This window comes from Scyliorhinus canicula, chromosome 1 (assembly GCF_902713615.1).
Source record: "Scyliorhinus canicula chromosome 1, sScyCan1.1, whole genome shotgun sequence".
NCBI lineage: Eukaryota > Metazoa > Chordata > Chondrichthyes > Carcharhiniformes > Scyliorhinidae > Scyliorhinus > Scyliorhinus canicula.
Window position 1 is genome coordinate 178,818,548 of NC_052146.1, and position 24,720 is coordinate 178,843,267.

Here is a 24,720-nt window from a genome sequence, read left to right on the forward strand (position 1 = left end):
CAATTCTGTCCTCATGAGATATTCCTGCAGGTCATCTTTCCAGCAAGAACTGAAGGTCAATGATGAGGAGTCATTTACCCAGAGTCACTATAAATAACTGTAGTGGGTCCTTTGCTAAATCAGCACAACCTAGAGATGAGAGCCTTGTCACTGTGGCTCTCAGTATCATTCCACACATTACAGTCGCCAGCGAGCCTGTGGCAAATTGGATTTTATTTCCAGAGATGAATGTTTTGAAATCGATTGTATTTATGTTCTGCTGGTATCAGCTCAAAGACATTGGCCCACATTTTCATTGAGTTATGTTGACTTGTCTCCCTTTAAATATGGTGGGGAGGGCTGAATACCAAGGTCCCTGTTTTGGGCAATATTTGGCTAGTATGGAATAAGGTTGCGGGTACCCTGCCTACACAAAATACTATCCTCACACTTGCTGGCTCCATTGTGTGGGGAGGGACAGTTTAATGACCCTACCCTGTAATTTTAGTCGAGTTAGGTTTCTTCTATAAGTAGACCTGTAGACGTATTCCCGGCCTCTCACAGGAGGCTTAAACCATGGAAGAACCCAAGTCCTAAATGGGGGAGCAAAAGGCAACAGTCACTTGTTCCTGGAATTCTTTCATTGGCATGCTTCGAACGACAAAAACAAAACAGTTGTTCTTCCAGTTTCAATAGTTAGATGTTCTATTGTAAGTTGGATGTGTTTATACTGCACTTATTGATCCCATAGGGCTCTGTCTTGTAAAGGTAAGTTGCAGATTACATTGATCAGCATTTTATAACTGTTGCAATGCATTAGAATACTTTCCCCATTGGGAAAAGTGTTATACATTCCAAACGGAAGAAAACATGGCTTGAGATCTCTACTGTAATAATCCTTATGGTAGACAGTGTTGTAGTGGTAATGTCACTGGAGTGGTAATCCAGAGGCCTAGGCTAATACTTTGGGCGCATGGAAGCTGGTGGAATTTGAATTCAATTAATAAATCTGGAATTAAAAGCAAGTCTCAGTAAACCATTGCAGAATGTCGTAAAAATCTATCTGGTTCAGTAATGCCAGTGAGGGAAGGAAATCTGCAGTCCTTACCTGGTCTGGCTTACACACGACTCCAGACCCACACCGATGTGCATGACACTTAAATGACCTTTGAAATGGCCCAGCAAGCCACTCAGTTGTATCAAACCGCTACAAAGTCTCAAAGGAATGAAACCGCACTGGCCACCTGGCATTTACCTAGGCACCAAAAATAACAATGGTGAACCCAGCCCAGTCGACCTGGCAAAATCCTCCTTACTCACATCTGGGAGCTTGTGTCAAAATTGCGAGAGCTGTTCCACAGACTAGTCAAGAAACAACCTCAAAGAGTCATACTCACAGAATCATGCCTTACAGACAATGTCCCAGTCACGCCATCACAATCCCGGCGTATGTTCTGTCTCACACGCAGGACAGACCCACCATGGGCAGATCTAGCGGCTCAAAGCTGGGCATCCATGATGCACTGTAGGCCATCTGCAGCAGCGTAATTGTTTTCTACCACAATCTGTAACCTCATGCCAAGCTTATCTCCCACTCTACCATTACAATCAAGCTGGGGGTCAACCCTGGTTCAATGAAGAGTGCAGGAGTGCATGCCAGGAGCAACACAAGACAAAATTAGGTGTCAACCTGGTGAAACTATAACTTAGGGCTGCTTGCATGCCAAACAGTAGAAGTGGCCTGTGATAAACAGAGCTAAGTGATCCCACAAACAATGAATCAGGTCCAGACTCTGCAGTCCTGCCACATCGAGTCGTGAATGGTGCTGGACAATTAAGCAGCTAACAGGAGGAGGAGATTTCCCAAATATCCCCATCATCAATGAGGGAGGGGCCCAGCACATCAGTGCAAAAGACAAGGCTGAAGCATTTGCAACTATCTTCAGCCTGAAATGCTGAGTGGATGATCCATCTCAGCCACCTCTGGGGGTCGCAGCATCATGTCAGTCTTCTGCCAATTGGATTCACTCCGTATGATATCAAGAAATGGCTAAAGGGACTGGATACTGCAAAGGCAATGGACCTTGACAACAGTTTGTTAAGAACACAGCCCATGGTAAACACCCAGATACTCCAAATTCCAGAAGGCAACCCCAAAACAGCTGCCCTGAACTAAGTTATGCAATCTGATATAATGTGAGGAGATATTTCAAATCCAGACGATGATGTCCCAAACATTTTTGATTTCGAGCAAAATAAAGGTCTATTAAGCCATAAAATAAACAACAATAAAATAAAATAGACGTACGCTTAACCAGGACAATGGCTGTACGTAGTATCTCTAACTTTACCCAATACCAAACACCTTTATTTCACTACCTTCAGACCTAATTTTCCCCCAAGTATTCCACAACATCTTATGGATTTCTTAAAACTGTAACAACAATCCAGTAGCAGCTACCACACAAGGCAGTTATATCTTTTTGGGGTTTGCTTCTGAGGCAAAACAAACAACTGGCTTCTCAAGACAGGCTTTCTTCACAGACCCAGCTTTCTGGGAGTTGAAGCTATTCTTGCTGTTGGCTGAGGTTGGAAGCAGCTACCCTTGCGTAGGTTTAATCAATTCCTGGTGTACAGTTTTTTCTTTTTGATAACCTCTTCAAAAGTCAGCTAATTTAGTCTTAGCTTCCTCTACCCTTTTCCGGCACAGGGCTCTAGGTCATAACAACAAGTTGTGTAAAAAAAAAATTCTTCTCGTCTCCACTCTGCTTTATTTGAAATCCGTGGGTGGGATTTTCCGGTTCCGTCCGAGGCCACGAGTTTCCGGTCCTGCCGAAAGTCATGGACATTTGGCTGCCTCCAAAATTTTCCACCCTTCTCTCAGTGGAAACAGTCATCTTATTTTGAGCATCTTTATCAAACCTTCACTGAACCTTTGCTATTCTATGGAGAAGTTACTTGAAGCATTGTAACTTTGAACAATGTGAACAATGCACAGGCCCCAGGTGAAAATTAGCTAAAGCAGTCATATCACTGATAAATATTTAAAGGCATATTGCCTCCTTTGTCTTTGTGCAGTATTAGGGATTAATTACACAACAAAACACAGACTTACGGGAAGAGTTTCATCAAGAGGACTGCCCCTCTCTCTTTCTCTCTGCCTCTCTCACCATCCACGGCCTATCATAGAGTAATTTGTATTTTCACAGCAATAGCTTTAAGCTGTACTTTAAAAGGTGAGCCCATGATTAGAGAGCTAGTAAAGTGCAGATTTATTATTTTTCATTTTAAGGAATACAGAAAATGATTGTTCTTCCTGTGATAACTCTATACTTGCATCCAAAAATGCAAGCAAACCCAGCTGAGGGTGGAAAGCTGTGCCTCGGCTGGGTAAAGTGTCACCTCAGTACCGTCTGTAGAAAAAGGGGAATTTATGTGTTGGCATGTGCCATATCTCATTAGCTGGTATATGGTCTGAGCATACTCTGTTAAGATAAAAGGGCCAAGCGATGTTAACTGGACAGTTGGCAGAAAATGTGAAGTCCAGTTATAGCAGTGATCAATGACAGCAAATCCAAGAAAATAATCAATGTAAAAACTTTAAAATTGTGACAGAGCCAAGGCCCATAAGTGGCTATGCTTTAGAGCACTGATGCTACTGTAATAAGGAGTTTTTACTGGTTAGGGTTTTTATTCTAAGAAATAATATGCTGTGGTGCAAATCTGTGGTCTGTTTTGCAAGATGAGCCTTTTTAGTGTATAATTAGGTGTTTAAGTGCCAGCTATTGATAAAAATAAAGATAATCTTATGTAATTAAGTGCGATTAGTCACAATCATTTCATTCATCATAACACAGTGCATGTGCCCATGTAAACTATAGGCTTGAATATAGAAACCAGTCATTGGCACAGTGACAGGACATGCCCTGCATTCTTTCACTGTTATATAGTTGACAACTTAAGCTCCTAAATTGGATAAAGTATTGGAACAATAAATACTGTGGCCTTAAAATTCACTGGAAACGGTGATAGTGAATCAACAGCCCATATTACTTCTTGCTCAATTTTTACTGCCATTGGTGTCAGTTTAACTATTAATTAGAAAGATCGGGAAGACAGCACATCAGATATTTGTGTTGGATCTTACCCCGCAGCCTACTCCATTTTGTGGGAGACACTCAATCCTACGTAAGCCTGGATCAGGAAGCAGGCCAGCTCCACACCCTGGTCTTGGGCACAGTACCCCACCCATCTGTAGCACATATTCCTCCGCTGCATAGCGATGATAACGATCATACTGCAGATGGGAGAGATTTAGCAATTAAAACATGAAGCATTTTTTAATTTACTGAGCCAACAGAGTGCAGCTTATATCATAATGATTTGGTTGCAGCAACTTACAGTTTTAGACAAGCAAATAGGAACAAATCACAATGCAAATCTCAGATGATTCTCGCATGGGCTGCAGCCATATTTCTGTTTTTTTAATTATTTTTATTCACATTTTTATCAAAACATAATTTTTTGCATAACCAATAACAACATTTAACATAACAAAAGGAATGTTAACCATACATACAGAAAAAGGAACAATACTATGAAACAATTCCTCCCCCCCCCCTCCCCACCCTGGGATGCTGCTGACCTTTACTGCTCTCCTAGAAAGTAGAGGAACGGCTGCCACCTCCGAGAGAACCCCGCCATGGACCCTCTTAAGGCAAACTTTATTTTCTCCAGATTGAGAAACCCAGCCATGTTACTGACCCAAGTCTCCACACTCGGGGTGCTTTGAGTCCCTCCACATTAACAGAATCCGTCTCTGGGCTACCAGGGAGGCAAAGGCCAGGACGTCGGCCTCTTTCACTCCCTGAACTCCCGGATCTTCTGGCACACCAAAGATCGCTACCTCTGGACTCGGCACCACCCGTATGTCCAAGATCTTGGACATTGCCTCAGCAAGTCCCTGCCAGAATCCCTTAAGAGCCGGGCATATGGACATGATCTGCAGGGCTTCCCACACACCTCGCACATTTATCCTCAACTCCAAAGAGCTTGCTCATCCTATTGCCGTCATGTGTTCCCGGTGGACCACCTTAAACTGGATTAAGCTAAGCCTGGCACATGATGAAGAGGAATTGACCCTGTTTAGGGCGTCCGCCCGCATCCAGCTCCCCACCTAGCTCCTCCTCCCATTTGCCCTTGAGCTCCTCCACTGGGGCTTCCTCTGCCTCCTGAAGTTCCCGGTAGATGTCCGATACCTTCCCCTCCCCTACCCAGGTGCCGGAGGCCACCCTATCCTGTATCCTGCGTGGGGGTAGCAGAGGAAATGATACCATCTGTTTTTTCAGAAAGGCGAGTACCTGAAGCGTTTCCAGGGGGCAAACTGAATTTCTCCTCAAGCGCTTTCAGGCTGGGATAGGTCCCGTCCACGAACAGGTCCGCATCCTTTTAATGCCTTCCCTCTGCCAGCTTTGGAACCCTCCGTCAATCTTGCCCGGGACAAATCTGTGATTGTTGCGTATCGGGGTCCAAACTGAGACTCCCTCCACGCCTCTGTGTCTTCTCCACTGACACCAGGTCTTTAATGCTGCCACCACCACCGGACTAGTAGCGGGCAGGCGAGAATGGCAGAGGTGCCGTTACAAGTGCCCCAGTGAAAATAAACTGATATAAATAAAAATGGGGTGAAGGTAGAGAAGAGAATTCACAGTCTGAAGTTGTTGAACACAATGCTAAGTCCGGAAAGTTGTAACATACCTAATTGGAAGATGAGAGGTGGGACTCTCCGACCCCCCCCGCGGGGCGGCGTGAATCCCACCCCCGCCACCTGCTGAATTCTCCGGCGCCGGAGAGTTGGCGGGCGCAGGAAACGAGCTGCGCCAGTCGGCGGCCGCTTGCAGCGGCCCCACTGGCGATTCTACGGCCCGCTATGGGCCGAAGTCCCACCCGTTCTATGCAGGTTCCGCCGGTGTAAATTGGAGTACGTCCCTTACCGGCGGGACCTGGTGGCGCAGGTAGGCTCCGAGGTCCTCGGGAGGGCGCGGGGCTATCTGGCCCTTGGGGGTGCCCCCACGGTGGCCTGGCCCGCGATCGGGGCCCACTGATCCGCGGGCGGGCCTGTGCCATGAGGGCACTCTTTTCCTCCGCGCTGGCCCTGTAAGCCTCTGTGATGGCTGGCACGAAGGTGAAACCCCCCCCCCCCCCCCGTGCATGCACGTGGATGACGTCAGCAGCTGCTGACGCTCCCGCGCATGCGCGGACCCGTGGCGGCCGGTGGAGTCCCTTCGGCCACGGCTGGCGCGGCGCCAAAGGCCTTCCATGCCGGCCGGTGGGGCGCAAACCACTCTGGCGCCGGCCTAGCCCCTTAAAGTGCGGCGGCCCGACGCTGGAGAGGTTCCCGCCACTCCACTGCGCCGTTTCTTCCCGCCCCGCCGATTCCCGGAGAATCCCGCCCGAGGTGCTGTGCCTCCAGTTTGCGCTGGGCTTTACTGGAACATTGCAGCAGGTCAAGGCCGGATATGTAGCCATGAGAGCAGGGTGGTGATTTGAAATGGCAAGTGACAGGAAGGTCTGGGTCCTGCTTGAAGACGGACTGAAGGTGTCTGTGTTTATTCTCTCAACGGTAAAGTAGATCGCACTGGGAGCAGCGGATGCAATAGACCAGATTGAATGTGGTGCTAGTGAAGCGCTGCCTCACCTGAAAAGAGTGTTTCGGCCTTTGGATGGTGAGTAGGGAGGAGGTAAAGGGGCAGACATTGCACCTTTGTGATTGCATGTGGAGATACCATTCGAAGAGGGTAAGGTGTTTGGGGTCATGGAGGAGTGGACCAGGCTATCTCAGATGGATCGGCCCCTGTGAAACGTTGACAGGACGAGTGAGGGGAAGATGTTTTTGGTGGTGGCACCATGCTGGAGTTGCCGTAACTAGCAGAGGATGATCCTTTGAATGCGGAGGTTGGTGGGGTGAAAAGTGAGGACAAGGGGGACCCTATCCTGGAATGTTATTCGTGTCTTCCACCGTGAAGACTGACGCAAAATATTTGTTCAACTCCTCTGCCATTCCCTGGCTCCCCATTATTATTCCCCAGTCTCATTCTCCAAGGGGTCTATCTTCACTTTGGCCCCTCTCTTCCTTTTTATGTATTTAAAAAAGTTGCTACTGTCTGTTTTTACCCTCATAGTTCATCTTCTCCCTCTTCATTTATTTTTGGTCACTTCTTATTGGTTTTTAAAACTTTCGCAAAGCTCTGGCTTACCACTAATCTTTTTCGCATTATTTGTTTTTTCTTTCAGTTTAAGGTTGATTTATCCCCTTCCTAGAATCCTTCTTCCTCACTTGGATATATCTTTGTTGTGAGTCAAGAGCTATTTTCAGAAATGTCTGCCATTGATGATCAACCGTCTTTCTTGCTAAACGTCTTTCCCAATCTATTCGAACCAACTCTGCCCACGTTCCCTTATAATTAACCTTATTTAAATGTGGCACAGTTGTTTCTGACCCAAGTTTCTCACTCTCAAATCGAATGCTAAATTCTACCATGTTGTGGTCACTCCATCTAATGCTCTGAGATTGTTTATTAAACCTACCTCATTACACATTACCAAATCCAAAATAGCCCAATCCCTGGTTTGATCCACAACATATTATTCTAAGAAACTGTCCCGAATATACTGTGTGAATTCTTTCTCATGGCTCCCTCTGTCAATTTGATTTTCCTAATCTACATGAAGATTAAAGACACCCATGATTAAAGTACTCCCTTTTTTTAACATGCCTTTATTACCTCCTGATTTATTCTCCATCCTACAGTATAGCTACTGTTTGGGGCCTACAGACAATTCCTGACAGTTATCCCATGTGATTTCTTGCCTCCGCCCATATGGATTCTACATCTTCGCTTCCAAGATCATTTCTTGCAATTCTACTTATTCCACCTCGTATTAACAAAGCCACCCCACCATATTTCCCATCCTTTCTGTCCTTACAAAAAGTCACATACCCCTGAATATTTCCTTCCCAGTTTTGATCTCCTTGTAAGAGGCCGGCCCGACGATTGGTGAGCCAGTGTTTCCAGCCTGCTCAAACAAAAGAAACACTCCAAAAACACGAGATTGTGACCTCTCCGTGGTCCAAGGCGGGACTCTGCCGTTTCCGAGTGGCTGCTCGCCCCATCCAGGCCGGAGAATCGGCGGCCCGGCTGCAGACAGCGGACCGTGACCAGTGCTGCGCCAAAGGCACTGATTCTTCACACATCGGAGAAGCGCGGGCCGGGGCGGCATGGCGCAGTTGCGGCGATTCTCCGGCCCACGTGTGGTTCGGAGAATTGCGCCCATGGCTCAATTGCGAGATTGACTCCCTACTGAAGGAGAGATCTGAGGCAATCAAGTCAGACGACCCTGACCTATACAAGAAATCCAGGTACAACCTTCGCAAAGCCATCCGAGATGCCAAGAGAGAATATCAAACTAAGCTAGAGTCACAGACAGACTCACAGCGGTTGTGGCAAGGACTAAACAACATAACGGGCTACAAAGCGAAGCCGAGCAGTATCTCCGGCAGCAGCGCACTCTTCCCCAAAGAACTCAATGCGTTCTATGCTCGGTTCAAGCAGATAACCAACAATCCGCTGTCGAGTGCCCCAGCATCCCATAACTCACCCATACCCACTATCACAGCTTCCAAAGTCAGATCGGCCTTCCTGAAAGTGGACCCTCGGAAGACGACGGGCCCGGACGGGATCCCTGGTCGTGCATTAAGAGCCTGTGCAGACCTGCTGGCAGAGGTGTTCGCGGACATCTTTAACCTGTCCCTACTCCACTCTGAGGTCCCCACCTGCTCCAAGAAGACCACCATCATACCGGTGCCAAAGAAGAACCAGGCAATGTGCCTCAATGACTATCATCTGGTGGCCCCGACTTCAGTCATAATGAAGTGCTTCGAGAGGTTGATCATGAAGTGCATCACTTCCATACTCCCGGAACTCCTTGACCCACTTCAATTCGACTACCATTGCAACTGGTCCACAGCAGATGCCATTTCCCTGGCCCTACACTCATCCCGAGAGCATCTCGACAACAAGGACTCCTACATCAGACTCCTATTTATTGACTACAGCTCCACCTTTAACACCATGATCCCAGCCAAGCTCATATCAAAGCTCCAAAACCTAGGACTTGGCTGCCCACTCTGCAACTGGATCCTTGATTTTCTGACCAACAGACCACAATCAGTAAGAATGTATACCAACACCTCCTCCACAATAGTCCTCAATACCGGTGCCCCGCAAGGCTGCGTACTTAGCCCCCTACTCTACTCCCTGTACACACACGACCGCGTGGCAAAATTTGGTTCCAACTCCATCTACAAGTTTGCTGACGATAAGAACCTAGTGGAGTGGTGCAGCGACAACAATCTCTCCCTCAATGCCAGCAAAACTAAAGAGCTGGTCATTGACTTCAGGAAGCAAAGTACTGTACACACCCCTGTCAGCATCAATGGGGCAGAGGTGAATATGGTTAGCAGTTTCATATTCCTAGGGGTGCAGATCTCTAAAAATCTGTCCTGGTTCACCCACGTCGATGCTACCACCAAGAAAGCACAACAGCGTCTATACTTCCTCAGGAAACTAAGGAAATGCGGCATGTCCACATTAACCCTTACCAACTTTTACAGATGCACCATAGAAAGCATTCTATCAGGCTGCATCACAGCCTGGTATGGCAACTGCTCGGTCCAGGACCGCAAAAAACTTCAAGAGAGTCGTGAACACTGCCCAGTCCATCACACAAACCTCCCTCCCATCCATTGACTCCATCTACACCTCCCGCTGCCTGGGGAAAGCAGGCAGCGTAATCAAACACACCTCCCACCCAGCTTACTCACTCTTCCAACTTCTTCCATCGGGCAGGAGATTCAGAAGTCTGAGAACACGCATGAACAGGCTCAAAAACAGCTTATTCCCCGCTGTTACCAGACGCCTAAAAGACCCTCTGACGGACTGACCTCATTAACACTACACCCTGTATACTTCATCCGATGCCGGTGCTTATGTAGTTACATTGTATACCTTGTGGTGCCCTATTATGTATTTTATTTTATTCCCTCTTCTTCCCATGTACTTAATGATCCGTTGAACTGCTCGTAGAAAAATACTTTTCACTGTACCTCGGTACACGTGACAATTAAGAAATCCAATCCAATCCCTTCCTCTTCACGGTTCTGCTCCTGCCTTTGGAGAGCTAGGTTCTTCCGTTGGCCTCTTCTTCTTCGCTCCTGCCTTTGAGTGAGAAGAATGACAGTGCGATCACCATGTTTCGGACGTTCTCACTACTATATATAGCATTTGTCTCCTAAGAACCACTCTTTGCCCATTCACCATCAGAAGCTGCCTCTTAAAGTCCATTGACTCATGTCCTGTCACCACATTGATGCTCAGTCCTTCACATTCTGCTTTGGCAACATCCCACACCACATGACCGAGTGGCCACAACTTTGGTCACTCTACTGCATCCTGAGTTCTCATCTCAGGTGCAGTCATTGACCAAAGCTTCACTCCAATGCTCTGTGCTCAATCTGATCTATGTGGGGGACATCAGGTTTTCATATTAAGGCTCAAGGAAAGATTATTAATGTAGCAAAATGCATCAAAGTGTGGCTGAGCCACACATGCAGTGGGAAGGAATCTGAAAACGATGATTTGCATGCGTCAGGAGTTGCAGCTGCAAGGAACTGAAATAAGGATATTGTTCTTGTAAACGGATGAGCGACAGGATTAAGAAACCAGAGAGAAGGTTTTCACGTACTTGAGGGGCTTGGTAATTATGTTATGATCCTTGGCCAGGCCTTGGGACGTGGAGGGAGGCAGGGAGGGAGAGAGGGTGGGAGGGAGAGAGGGAGAGAGGGTGGGAGGGAGGGGAGAAATCCCATTCGGGACCGATAACAATTTGTTTGAAGTAGATAAAGTTTGAGACACAAGACACCTGGAATAAGGCCACAAGATTCCACGGGATTTGAACAAACAAAAAACAACTTTACTATCCGACTTCAGAAGGATAAAACCATTTAGAATATATACCTTATACACTAACATTCAGGGTAAGTATGAAGTACATGTGAATTAATGGACAAACTGTGGTCAAACACACCACACTATAGAGAAAATGACAGATACAACAAAAAAAACAGATTCCATGGATTTCCCCACAAATCACTCAGATGGTGGCCGGGATTCTCCAAAAACACGGCTAAGTGTTGACGCGGCGTCAACACCAGAGTGTTTCACGCGGGCGTCAACGGGCCTCTTGGCCCAGCGATTCTGTGGCCCACAGGGAGCCAGCACGGTGCCGGACTGGGGTAACACGGACTGCAACTGAATGCAGTTGCACTTAAAAGTAGACTCCAAACTTTGATGTTGGTTCAATACGCTTTATTGAACTTGTTAAGCAGTGCACACAGTTCACTGTGGGTTTGACACTCTACAAATGCTTACTATAACTAACTAGACCAGACTAGCTCTGAGCCACATGTAGAAGGTGCTAACTGATATATACACCCTGACTGTCACTACAGTTGTCACCAGTGGAAAGAGGCAGAGTGTTGATGCCTCATGTGTTTTATAGTGGGAGACCACCTTCTAGTGTTCTGCCTGATGATTGGTTGTGTTCTTTCCTGTTTGTTGAGTGGCTGTACTGGGTGCCTGTCACTGCCTGTCTGTATCTCATTATGTGCATGAGTGCATATCATGACACACACAGCTCCGGCTGCCGATACGCGGCTCTGCACTCCTGGCCACGGGTCCGCATAAGCGCGCGGCAGTCGGCTGCGGCGCCGGATCTGTGCAACATGATGGAGCCACACAGCAGGCCGGCACAGATGAAGATAGGTCCCCGCAGATCCCGTGCGCCCGCCGATCAATGATCCCCGATCACGGGCCTGGCCCCCGCCCCCCCACCAGGACAGCCACCACAGCCGCGACGCCGAGCTCCTGCTGTATGGAACCATACGCAAACCACGCCGGCGGGAACTCGGCCGGTCGACTGAGGAGAATCGGCGCGGCGGCCTCTTTCAACGGACCCCGACTGGCGCCATGTCAACCGTGTGTGGGCAACTGCCACCGATTCTCCGGTCACCGGAGGTTCGCATCCCGGCGTCGGACCCGATTGCGGGTCAGAGGCCCCATTCTCTGCCCCTGCGCCGATCGTGATTTCGGTGCTGAGGCTTGGAGAATCCCGGCCGTTATTCCCACTGTTTCAATCAATCTCACTGAAATTTTGGGCAGAATTCTCCCATTTTGAGACAAAGTGGGCGGGATTCTCTGACCCCCCACCAGGTCGGAGAATCGCTGGGGGTCGGCATGAATCCTGCCCCCGAATTCTCCCGACCCCCCAAAAATTGGCGCGGGGTCAGTTGTGCCGCCCGCCTTGCAGAATAGCGGGGACCGGCGCGACTCAATGGGCCCTAGGGCTCCACGAATTCTCAGGCCCGCGATGGGCGGAAGTCCCGCCCGTTCTTTGCCAGTCCCTCCGCCGTAAATTGGAGTAGGTCCCTTACCGGCGGGACCTGGCTGCGCGGGTGGCCTCTGGGGTTCTTGGGTGGGGGTGGGGGGATCTGGCCCTGGGAGGTGACCCCACAGTGGCCTGGCCCGTGATCGGGCCCACCAATCCGCGGGTGGGCCTGTGCCGTGGGGGCACTCTATCCTTCCGCACCGGAGGCTGTGGTCCTCTGCCATTCCCAGTGCGGAAGCGAAGCCCTCTGCGCATGCGCGGGGATGACGCCAGCACATGCTGGAGCTCCCGCATATGCGCCGACTCGCGCTGGCTAGAGGAGGCCCTTCAGCACCAGTTGGCGTGATGCCAAGCATCTTTCCTGCCGGCTGGCGGGGTGCAAACCACTCCGGGGCGGGCCTAGTCCCTGAAGCTGCGGAGGATTCTGCAACTTTGGGTGGCCCGACGCCGGAGTGGTTCCCGGCACAGGGTCCCGCCGGGGCCCCCTCCCCGCCGGGTAGGGACGAATCCAGCCCAGTGCCATAGTGGGTACAGGAATGTGGGGTGGGAATCTCCGACCCCCCGCCGGGCCAGAGAATCGCGGGGGGGGGGGGGGGGGGGCGGCTGCCAGATTCTCTGGTGCCGGTTTCTTGGCGGGGACAGGAATCGCGGGGCAGCCCCCCGGCGATTCTCCGGCCTGCGATGGGCCTAGTGGCCGCCCGTTTTCGGTGGGTCCCGCCGGCGTGAAATACAGCAGGTCCGTACCGGCAGGACCTGGCTCTGCGGGCGGCCTGCGGAGTCCTCGGGGGGGGCACGGGGGGTTCTGGCCCCGGGGGGGGGGGGGGGTGTTCATTCATGTTTCTGTTCATTGTTTCCGCAGGCATGAGCAAGAGCGTCTCATGGGTGAAGCCAGCAAAAGTTGTGTTCGTGCTGTCAATAAGGCAACCGATAAGGAGGAAAAGAAGGGTCCGTCACTGACAGACTCGAAAAAGTGAGGAGTCTCACTCTGATCAACTAGTGCCAGTGGGATCCCTCAAAACCCAGAAGCTAAGGATGACAGAGCTATTGAGCAGAAGCATCTGGCGAGACTAAAGTTGGACAGGAGGCACTTCTCATATCTTCAGATGAGTGACGGACAGTGCCGTAGATGCCTTTACACGTCTGGGGATGGGGGGGGGGCACACATGGGCCACATTTTCCAGGAAGAGTTGATGCTGCAAGGACTTGGAGTCCATCCATTGCCAATGGCTCTAAAAGTGCTCTCCGCTCTGAACTCATTCACTTGTGGCTCATTCCAGGACTCCACTGGTGGGATTATTTTAAGCATCTGCTCACAAACGTATCCAAGAGGTCGCGAATGCCCTAGTTAGCAAGGCACACAATTATGTCCAGAAGCTAGCCAGGTTGCCAGCAGTGGGATTGGCAGCGATCTGCGGATTCCCACAGGTGCTGAGTAGCATCGATTGCATTCATGTGACTTTTAGAGCTCTCTGGCAGCAGCCACTACAATTCATCAACAGGAAAGGATTGCACTCACTCAGTGTGCAGCTGGGTAGCAACCACCAGAACAGGTTAAGCAGGTTTATGTGAGATGTCATGGGAGCTCCCACTACTCATACATCTTGAGACACTCGCAGGTGCCACAGATCTTTGAGGGTCAGCCCCCCAACACATTACCCATAGTCCCAGGGATGGGACACTTCAATTATGAGGATAGACTGGAGAAATTGGGCCTGTTCTTATAGAACAGTACAGCACAGAACAGGCCCTTCGGCCCTCGATGTTGTGTCGAGCCATGATCACCCTACTCAAACCCACATATCCACCCTATACCCGTAACCCAACAACCCCCCCCCCCCCTCCCTTAACCTTACTTTTTAGGACACTATGGGCAATTTAGCATGGCCAATCCACCTAACCCGCACATCTTTGGACTGTGGGAGGAAACCGGAGCACCCGGAGGAAACCCACGCACACACGGGGAGGACGCGCAGACTCCACACAGACAGTGACCCAGCCGGGAATCGAACCTCCTTAGAGAGAAAAAGGCTGAGAGGAGATTTCACAGAGATGTTCAAAATCACCAAGAGGCTGGACAGAGTATAGAGGGAGAATCTGTTCCCCTTGCAAAAGGATCAAGAACGAGAGGGTGCAGATTTAAAATGATTTGCAAAAGAAGCTAATGTGATGTGAGAACAAACTTTTTCACACAACGAGTGGTTTGGGTCTGGAATGCATGCCTGAAGTGTACTGCAGGCAGGTTCAGTTGAAGTACTGGATGATTGCTTGAATAGAAACAATATGCAGGGTGTGGTAGTGTGGCCTCTTTAAGAGGCGAGCCCTTGCGGTCCACGTGACCAGCTCAGGGCCTATTGTGCGGGAGCGCACGGACATCAACCAATGGGGAAAACTCATGGGGCTCTGGGATTGGGATACCGGATAGATTGGACCCTGGAGCCAGAGAGTGAGGCCTGTTTTGTGACTCTGTGTCTGTGTATAGTTTACTTGTTTGGGCAATTTATCATGGCCAATCCACCGAACCCGCACGTTTTTGGACTGTGGGAAGAAACCGGAGCACCCGGAGGAAACCCACACGGACATGGGGAGAACGTGCAGATTCTGCACAGACAGTGACCCAGCGGTGAATCGAACCTGGGACCCTGGCGCTGTGAAGCCACAGCGCTATCCACTTGTGCTACCGTGCTGCCCTGGAAGTCTCCCTAGTATTGCCTCGAGCCACCACATTGGTGTAAACCAGATCAATCGCAAGTCCTCAGTACTTCAGAATCCGAAGGGGGAAGGCAGTAGCCTCCAAAACGAACAGAGAAGTTGGAAAGTGTCGACGGCATCATAAAACAGTGAGTAAAAAATGCCCATAATTGGAAAACTTGACCCATTCGACCAGCGGGCTGAAGACCGGAGCCAGGATATTGAGCGGTGTTGTTACTTTTTATTTTATCAGCAAACAAAATAACAGGGGAGGATAAACAGAAGCTTATTCTTTTAATGGTGTGTGGGTCCCAACCTATATACAACCTTATCAGAAATTTGATGTCCCCGACACAAAGTCATTTGACGAGTTGGTGAAGTTGGTCAGGGAGCATTTCAACTCCAGGCCCTCAATCATACTACAGCAATACAAATTTAATTCTGCTGTCAGGGGCCCGGGGAGACGACCTCCACCTTCGTTGCCAGACTCTGCCAAATGGTTGAGCATTGTGAGTTCGGCACAGTGCTCAGCGACATGTTGCGTGACAGTTTAGTATGCGGTATTGACAACATATGTATGCATGAGAATCTTTCAGCTGAAAAGAGGATACCCCTAGACAGAGCGGTAAAAATAGCTCAGGCAACCGGGTTTGTGGAGGGGGGGGTGCGTCAGAACTTCAAGGCATTCAAGAGGGTGAGGTGAACCAGCTGCGGGGAGGGATGGCTGCACTGTGCGCAGCCAGGTCGACAGGCACAAAGGAAGTTCAGCCATGATTCCAGGAACAGGATCACAGTCAGTGATCAGGAAAGAAAATGGATCGTCATCCCAAAAGTAAAGATAATTTCTACTGATGTGGCGGAGACCACCCCCAAGGACCGTGCTGCTGCAGAGAGTTTATTTGTTTCAGTGCAATAGGAAGGGCTATATCCAGGCAGGTTGCCATGCCAGGCAAAGCATGACAAATAAAAAAAAAAGTCATGACCCCAGTGAAGAAAGTGGAGAAGAATTCAGATGAAGAACCTGAAAAGTACAGATTAAACAATGTGAAAGTCAGCGAAACAGCCCCAATTGAGATAGTCCTCACAGTAAATGGAAGACCACTTAAGATGGAGGTTGACACCAAATATCTTCGAGAAAGAGTTCAGTCTTTGAACCTAAGTAGCGCAACAACCAAGTTGACGACATATACGGAGGAAACTCTGGAAAGCTTGGGCACACCACAACACCAGTGTCATATCAGCAGCAGGATGCTCAGCTACCTATGATCAATTCGAGGGACATCAGCAAAGTCTCATGGGACAAGATTGGTTGCACCAAATCAAGTTGAACTGGTTGGAGACCTTCAAAATGTAGGATACCATTTTCCAGGAAGATTTATGTAAATATAGAGACATATTCCAGAATGAGTTGGGTTGAATAAAGGGAGTAAAAGCCAAGATTTACGTCAACCTTGATTCCACACCAAAGATTTTCAGGGCGAGACCTAGCCCCTATTCCTTACATCAAAAAGTGGAAACTGAATTTAAATGCCTTTAAGAATTAGGAATTATCAGATCCATGCAGTTTTCTGAATGGGCAGCCCTCATCGTCCCTGTATTAAAACCAGATCGCTCAGTTAGAAATGTGGGGATTACAAGCTTAAATACCCAAGTACCCAATTCCACGAATTGAAGACATTTATGAAAAATTGGCAGGGGTCTCACGTACACCAAACCAAACCTCAGTCATGCCTATTTGCAGTTAGAACTGGATAATGATTCCTGAACGTTTGCGACAAGTAACACGCATAAAGGCTTGTTTCACCACACCAGGGCCGTGATTCTCCCCTAACCGGCGGGACGGGCTGTACCGGCGCTGAGGAGTGGCGTGAACCACTCTGGCATCGGGCCACCTGGAAGGTGCGGAATCCTCTGCACCTTCAGGAACTAGGCCGGCCCCGACGGGGTTGGCACTGTGCCAACCAGCGCCAAACGGCTTGGTGTCGTGCCAACCGGCGCTGAAGGGCCACCGCCCGCCGGCGTGAGTTGGCGCATGCGCGGGAGCACCAGCGTGTGCTGCCGTGATCCCAGCACATGCGCAGGGGGCTTCTTCTCTGCGCCGGCCATGGAAGACTATTACACCGGCCGGCGCGGAGGGAAAGAGGTCCCCCATGGCACAGGCCCGCCCACGGATCAGTGGGTCCCAATCACGGGCTTGGCCACTGCGGGGGCAACCCCCCCCCCGGGGCCAGATTCCCCCACACCCCTCCCGAGGACTCTGCAGGCCACCCGCAGAGCCAGGTTTTAAGAAGGCAGCATCTGGAGCCTCTGGCCTTCCTGGTATGGGATAATAACTGGGAGAAGAATTGAGATGGTGCAGGCTCTTCAAGCATCTCCCCAACATTTTGCTGCCTACGGCAGCCATCAAGAGGCAATAGGGTCAGGAGCTGCTGGACACTCTTGGAGTCACCTGGGCGGATGGCCCTGGAGGGGGGGAGGGAGGGGGTGGGGGTGAGTCCAGTTGACCCTCCTCCCAATGGGTGGCTGAGATCTCCTCCCTGATTCATTGAGGAAAACGGGCACTTAAGAGTGATGTTGAGGTGCCCTATCCTCCTCTCACCTAGCCACTGATGGATCCCACTTCTGCCGAGAGCGATGGTGTGCTGGTTTGAGTGCAGATCAGGTGCAATATCCTGGACAGCAGTCTCCATGGTGGTCACCATCCTACTAATGTAGACCTTGGTGCACTAGCATGTCGGTGCAATGGCGTCAGGTTGATGTAATTGGAATCCTCCTTTGTCCATTGCAATCAAGTGATGATATCTGATAACCCTGCCTGGTGCTCCCACGTCTGTTTTGCAGCTCCAAGGGCCGAGTCCAGAGACATGTCATCGAACTTGCACCCTGCAGGAACCTGGCCAATGCAGATGGTGAAATTTGAATTGAATAAAAATCTGGAATTAAAAATCTAATGATGACCATGAAGCCATTGTCGATTGTCGTTAAAAACCCATCTGGTTCACTAATATCCTTTGGGGAAGGAAATCTGCCGTCCTTACCTGGTCTGATCTCCATGTGACTCCAAACCCACAGCAATGTGGTTGACTCTTAACTGCCCCCTCAAGGACAATTAAGGATGAACAATAAATGCTGCTACAGCCTGCGACACTCACGTCCCAAGAACAAATAAAAAAAAAACATATGCAGGTTAAGTGGGGTTATGGTGATAGGGTGGAAGAATGGGCCTAAGTTAGGGTGCTCTTTCAGAGAGTCAGTGCAGGCTCGATGGGCCAAATGGCCTCCTTCTGCAGTATAGGGATTCTATGGATTCTAAGTTGCGCCTCTCACCTGAGTGTGATGGCCATCTGAAAACCACATGGGGGGCTTCACCACTTCAGCTAAATTTTGCCCAACATTTTAAGTTTGTGATCTTTCATGAGAACCTGAAAAGCTCACTTTCTTTTTCTCTCTCCAAGCAGGCTGTAAGACCCGTTGAATATTTCCAGCATGTTCTGCTTTTATTTTGGATGGTCAATTATTTGTGGGTGGGAGAGGGGTGGGGCGGGGGGGGGGGGGGGGGGGGCTGTGAGGCAAGGAAATGGGTTCTTTCGAACAACACAAGCTTGAAGAGGGCATAAAGAGAGGCCATTTTGGGTCCACAGCAGATGGAGACAGGGACAACCAAGGTCGCATGCACTCAGAAGACTGCTGGATGCCAGGCAAGTCCAATGACGTTCCTGGACTCGACCTGTAGAGACAAATGTGAGTTGAGGGCTAGGTTGGTTGAGGGGACCTGAGCAGGCTTGGGGAAGGGAGTGAAGGGGCAAAGAAGGCTGAATGCCTGCTCTCAATCTTAGTGACAATGATACCATGAGCCCCTTTCTGGTGGGGGTGGGGGGTGGGGCGGGGGGGGGGGGGGGGGGGTGGCGTTGCTGTGGAAAAGACTGCTCAGGAAAAAAAATTATTTCTTTTAATAAATTTAGAGTACTCAATTATTTTTTTCAATTAAGGGGCAGCTTTGCATGGCTAATCCACCTAGCAACCCGGGTCCTCAGCGTCATGAGGCAGCAAATGTTTCAGAAAATGGTTTGCAGTGGAGAAAAGAAGCTGGGGGTTATCCGTCCATTCTCGGGTGATCCTGAAGCGGTGAGCAGTTTCAGCAGCTAGGGCCTGATAGTGCTTCATGTCGTCAGGCCAGACCCGACATTGTTTGGAAGTGTAGTCGCTGCTTTACTCCAGGAAACGCAGCAGTCAATTTGCGGACAGAAAAATCTCACAAGTAGCAGTGTGATAGTGAACCAGATAATCCAGTTTTAAAATGTTGCCTGGCAGATAAATATTAGCTAGGATACTGGGGAAAGAGGCTGGTGATGACATATTGCCGGGAGAGGGAGTGGGGAAAACAATGAACGAATAAAAAAAGAGGGGAATTCTGTCAAGTGAAAAAGAATTGGATGCCACAAATTGCATGAGAAAACAGGAAGAATCTCTATCAGGGTTCCCTAATCTTCTGACGTAATCTCAATGTGGAAACAATGCAAAGTCACAATGCGGGATCGGAAGAATCCCCTGGAAATTAAAGATGCAGAATTCCAGTTCTAACACACGGAGAACCGCCAAAAAGGCTGCTAAGTGTCGAACATTTGTGATCGTAAATTAGCATGTGGTCAGGTTCTTGAAACTGGACTGGAAACTAGGAGAGATAGTAGTTGAGGGAATCTCTAAGCTCAGATGGATAGATGTGTCAAAATGAGCAAGAAAAACAGACTGGTGAGCAGCCATGTTGGAGCTCTATCTGCCAACCTTTAAGATTATTTTATGGGGGTGGATATAGGCTAAATATTCATTATCATATCAATGGTAAATGAAATGAGAGGACAAATATAGAGGTTGTGTTCTTGGGGATATTTACAGCGATAGGGAATAGCAGTGAGACTGACGGAGACGTTGAGAATTAGCGAGCTAAATGGTTTAAGTTCATAGGGGTTGTTTTGATAAATAGAAGAGTTGGTACAGGGGTGATGTGCTTCACCTAAAATGGCAGGCACGGGGAATGTAAAAATAGCTTTAAAAACCATTTAACCTAGGTTAAAGATGGGAGTGCAGCAGGATCCTGACTATGCACAAGGATAATGGAAGTAATTAGAATAGGGCTAAGAATTCATTATTACCATTAGCATCATGTTACCCAGACAGCACATGCAGACAGCCAGATAGGGAGGTTAAGGAGGCAGCGACCAAAATTAGATGTGTACGTATCAATATATACAAATCCCACAAGCACTTAAATATAAAGTGGTAGAACCAGACACAGTTGCAGCAACTCATATTTTCAATGTCATAGCCAGCAGAACCATAGCCAACCCAAGAAAATTGATGTGAATATAACTTATAAATGAGCAAGGCATCTAGGAAGGTGAGGGGAACAGACAAAATGGAAGCATTGCCCTATACATCAGGGAGGCCTGAATGTTAAGGTAATTGAGCAAGCCTTACAAGAAAATTGGATGGTGATAGATTTTGTTATGGGGAGAGAAAATATACACTAAATGGTCTAATTTTAAAGGATGTGCATTAACAGGAAGTGCTGGAGATAACATACAAAAACTGGAAATACACAGCAGGTCTTACAGCATCTGTGGAGAGGGAAACAGCGTTAATGTTTCAAGTCAATGAACATTTGCTTGTGATGTTCATGCACAAATCTTTGAAGATGGCAAAGCAGTTAATAAAGAAATTGGGGGCTTGGGATTAATATTTACTGGGGCAGGTCTTGTGACTGATGAGGGAGGGGTTTTGGTGAGGTCACCACATCCTGTGGAGTTTTGACTCCAAAGTACATGTCCTTTTACAAACAGGTTCCTGCCGAAAAGCCAAATGTCAGGATGAAAAAGCTCCAGAGGAGGCTGCACCCCGGGAGAACAGATGTTGCTTTCAGCTGGGTGATGGCAAACCTTAGTGGGCATTGGGGTGTGGAGCTTGGGGTTGTGGCTGCCAATCCCAGGGCAGTCAGGTCCTGTGGAGAGGCCACGGATCCCAGAGTATCTGATCCCAATGCAAAGGTTTGACCATAAAGGCGGGGGCGGCTGCTCCCTGATTGGAGGAGAGTTCTGATTCTCAATTGAAGAGGTGGTTGGAGCACAGGAGAATTCTCTGCGTGGCAGCCGTTCAATTTTCAATTCCTGGGGGAGGTAGTCCAATGATTGGCATTGAAGAAGTTAAGCTGAGTGGGCTGGGAAGAAGCACGCCTTCTCCTTTGGCCCTCAGGAAATGCCAAACAGGCATTAACTTGATCCACAAGAAAAAAATCCTTGGGCGGAATTCTCCGAACCTCCCCCCCCCCCCCCCCCCCCCCCCCCCCCCCCTCCGCCCCCGCCCCTGGCCGGGTCTGAGAATCGGCGGGGGCCGGCGTGAATCCCGCCCCGCCGGCTGCCGAATTCTCCGGCACCGGGAATTTGGTGGGGGCAGGAATTGCACCATGCTGGTCGGCAGCCGCTGGCAGCGGCCCCCCCGGCGATTCTCCGTTCTCCGGCCTGCGACGGGCCGAGTGGCTGCCCGCTTTCGGCCGGTCCCACCGGCGTATGTTACGACAGGTACTTACCGGCGGGACCTGGCTCCACGGGCAGCCTTCAGGGCCCTCGAGGGGGCGCAAGGGAATCTGGCCCCGGGGGGTGCCCCCATGGTGGCCTGGCCCACGATCGAAGCCCACCGATCCACGGGCTTGCCTGTGCCATGGGGGCATTCTATTCCTCCGCGCCGGCTGGTGTACTGGTCTGCAATGGCCGGTGAAGAGATGAACCCTCCTCCTGTGCATGCGCTGGTATGACGCCAGCACATGCTGGCGCTCCTGCGCATGCGCCAACTCGCGCCGGCCGGCGGAGGCCCTTCGGCGCCGGTTGGTGTGGCGCCAAGTCCCCTCCCCGCCGGCCAACGCGGCGCAAACCACTGCGGCGCCGGCCTAGTCCTTTAAAGTGTGGACGATGCCGCACCTTCGGGGCAGCCTGGCACCTGAGTGGTTCATGCCACTCCTTCGCGCCGGAGTTGCCCGCCCCGCCGGTTTCCAAAGAATCCGGCCCCTTATCTCCCTTTACTTGTCTGGTTTCCTCAGGCTCAAGAAACATAGCCAATCGGGCTTAAATCTGGAGGTCAGATTACATTTTTAAAAATTAATTTATGGGATGCGGATGTCACTAGCTAGGCCAGCATTTATTGTCCATCCCGAATTGCCCTTGAGAAGGTGGTGGTGAGTTGGCCTCTTACACTGCTGCAGTCCCTGTGGTGTAGGTGCATTCACAGTGCTGTCAGGGAGGAAGTTCCAGAATTGTGACCCAATGCCAGTGAAGGGACGACAATATATTTCCAAGTCAGGATGAAGGGTCTGGCAGATGGAATACAATGTTGGTAAATGTGAGGTCATCCATTTTTGTACGAATAACAGCAAAATGGACTATTATTTAAATGGTAAAAAATTGCAGCATGCTGCTGTGCAGAGGGACTTGGATGTCCTTGTACGTGAATCACAGAAAGTTGGTTCGCAGGTGCAGCAGGTAATTAAGGCGGCAAATGGAATTTTGTCCTTCATTGCTAAGGGATGGAGTTTAAAACAGGGAGGTTATGTTGCAGCTGTATAGGGTGCTGTGAGGCCACACCTGGAGTACTGTGTACTGTTTAGGTCTCCTTACTTGAAAAAGGATATACTGGCACTGGAGGAGGTGCAGAGGAGATTCACTAGGTTACTTCTGGAGTTGAGAGGATTGGTTTATGAGGAGAGACTGAATAGACTGGGACTATATGCATATAGTCTGCTAGAAACATATAAAATTATGAAGGGAGTGGTTGAAACAGGGAGGTTGTTTCCACTGGTGGGTGAAACTAGAACTAGAACTGGATGTTTTTAAGGCAAAGATGGATAGATTTTTGAACAGTAAAGGAAATTAAGAGTTATGGTGTGCAGGCAGGTGTGGAGCTGAGTTTACAAGAAGATAAGACATGATCTTATTGAATGGCGGAGCAGGCACGAGGGACTAGATGGCCTACTCCTGCTCCTAGTTACTATGAACTTCCAGATGGTGGTGATCCCGTGTGTTAGCTGCCTTGTCCTTCCAGATGGGAGAGGTTGGGGCTTTGGAAGATGCTCCTATGGAGCCTTGGTGAGATACTGCAGTGCATCTTGTAGATGGTACACACTCTGCCGCTGTTTGTCTGTGGTGAAAGGAGTGAATCTTTGTCGATGGGGTGCCAATCAAATGGGGTGCTTTGTGCTGGATGGTGTTAAGCTTCTTGAGTGTTTTTGGAGCTGTACACAACCAGGAAAGTTGAGACTATTCCATCACACTCCTGACTTGTGCCTTGTAGATGGTGGACAGGCTTTGGGGAGCCAGGAGGAGTCAGGAGGTGAGTTACTTGACACAGGGACACCTAGCCCCTGACCTGCTCTTACAGCCGCAGTATTTATATGGCTAGTCTAGTTATGTTTTCTGCCTTCCAGAAGCTGGTTGATGATCCACCCATCATCTCCCCCCCATTAAAACTGAGAGTGGCCAAGTTACAGTATAAGAATCGACAAGTCACATTGTAACTGTATAAAACCTTAGTTAGGCCACATTTGGAGTTTAGTGTTCAATTCTGGTCGCCACACTACCAGAAGAATGTAGAGAGGGTGCAGAAGAGATTTACCAGGATGTTGCCTGGTATGGAGGGCATTAGCTATGAGGAGCTGTTGAATAAACTCGGTTTGTTCTCATTGGAACGACGGAGGTTGAGGGCCGACCTGATAGAGGTCTACAAAATTATGAGGGGCATAGACAGAGTGGATAGTCAGAGGCTTTTTCCCAGGGTCGAGGGGTCAATTACTAGGGGGCATAGGTTTAAGGTGCGAGGGGCAAGGTTTAGAGAAGATGTACGAGGCGAGTTTTTTACACAGAAGGTAGTGGGTGCCTGGAACTCGCTGCCGGAGGAGGTGGTGGAAGCAGGGACGATAGTGGCATTTAAGGGGCATCTTGACAAATACATGAATAGGATGGGAATAGAGGGATACAGACCCCGGAAGGGTAGAAGATTTTAATTTAGATGGGCAGCATGGTCGGCACAGGCTTGGAGGGCCGAGGGGCCTGTTCCTGTGCTGTACTTTTCTTTGTTCTTTGTACAGGTGGGTTGAGAATGGGTGTGAGATTTTTTTTAAATGTACATGCGAAACAATGCCCAACCTGCCTTCTTTTTGGGGTCAAAAGTGCCTCTATAGAATACTATAGGCGGCACTGTAGCACAATGGTTAGCACAGTTGTTTCACAGCTCCAGGGTCCCAGGTTCAATTCCGGCTTGGGTCACTGTCTGTGCGGAGTCTGCATGTCCTCCCCGTGTCTGCGTGGGTTTCCTCCGGGTGCTCCGGTTTCCTCCCACAGTCCAAAGATGTGCAGGTTAGGTGGATTGGCCGTGATAAATTGCCCTTAGTGTTGGGTGGGCTTACTGGGTTATGGGGATAGGGTGGAGGTGTTGACCTTGGGTAGGGTGCTCTTTCCAAGAGCCGGTGCATACTCGATGGGCCGAATGGCCTCCTTCTGCCCTATGAAA

General features: G+C 49.6%; 1 protein-coding gene across 4 annotated transcripts in view; it reads right to left on the minus strand.

Annotated features, from left to right (window-relative positions):
• prkn (parkin RBR E3 ubiquitin protein ligase) overlaps nucleotides 1-24,720 on the minus strand; it is a 1,360,483-nt gene that overhangs the window by 136,980 nt on the left and 1,198,783 nt on the right. For 3 of the 4 annotated variants that reach the window (XM_038803514.1, XM_038803532.1, XM_038803542.1), the window contains one exon: nucleotides 4,127-4,276. The exons of the other annotated variant lie outside the window; for it this stretch is intronic. In XM_038803514.1, coding sequence (XP_038659442.1) covers nucleotides 4,127-4,276 — 150 coding nt within the window. The remainder of the gene's footprint in view (nucleotides 1-4,126; nucleotides 4,277-24,720) is intronic. 4 annotated transcript variants of the gene reach the window in all.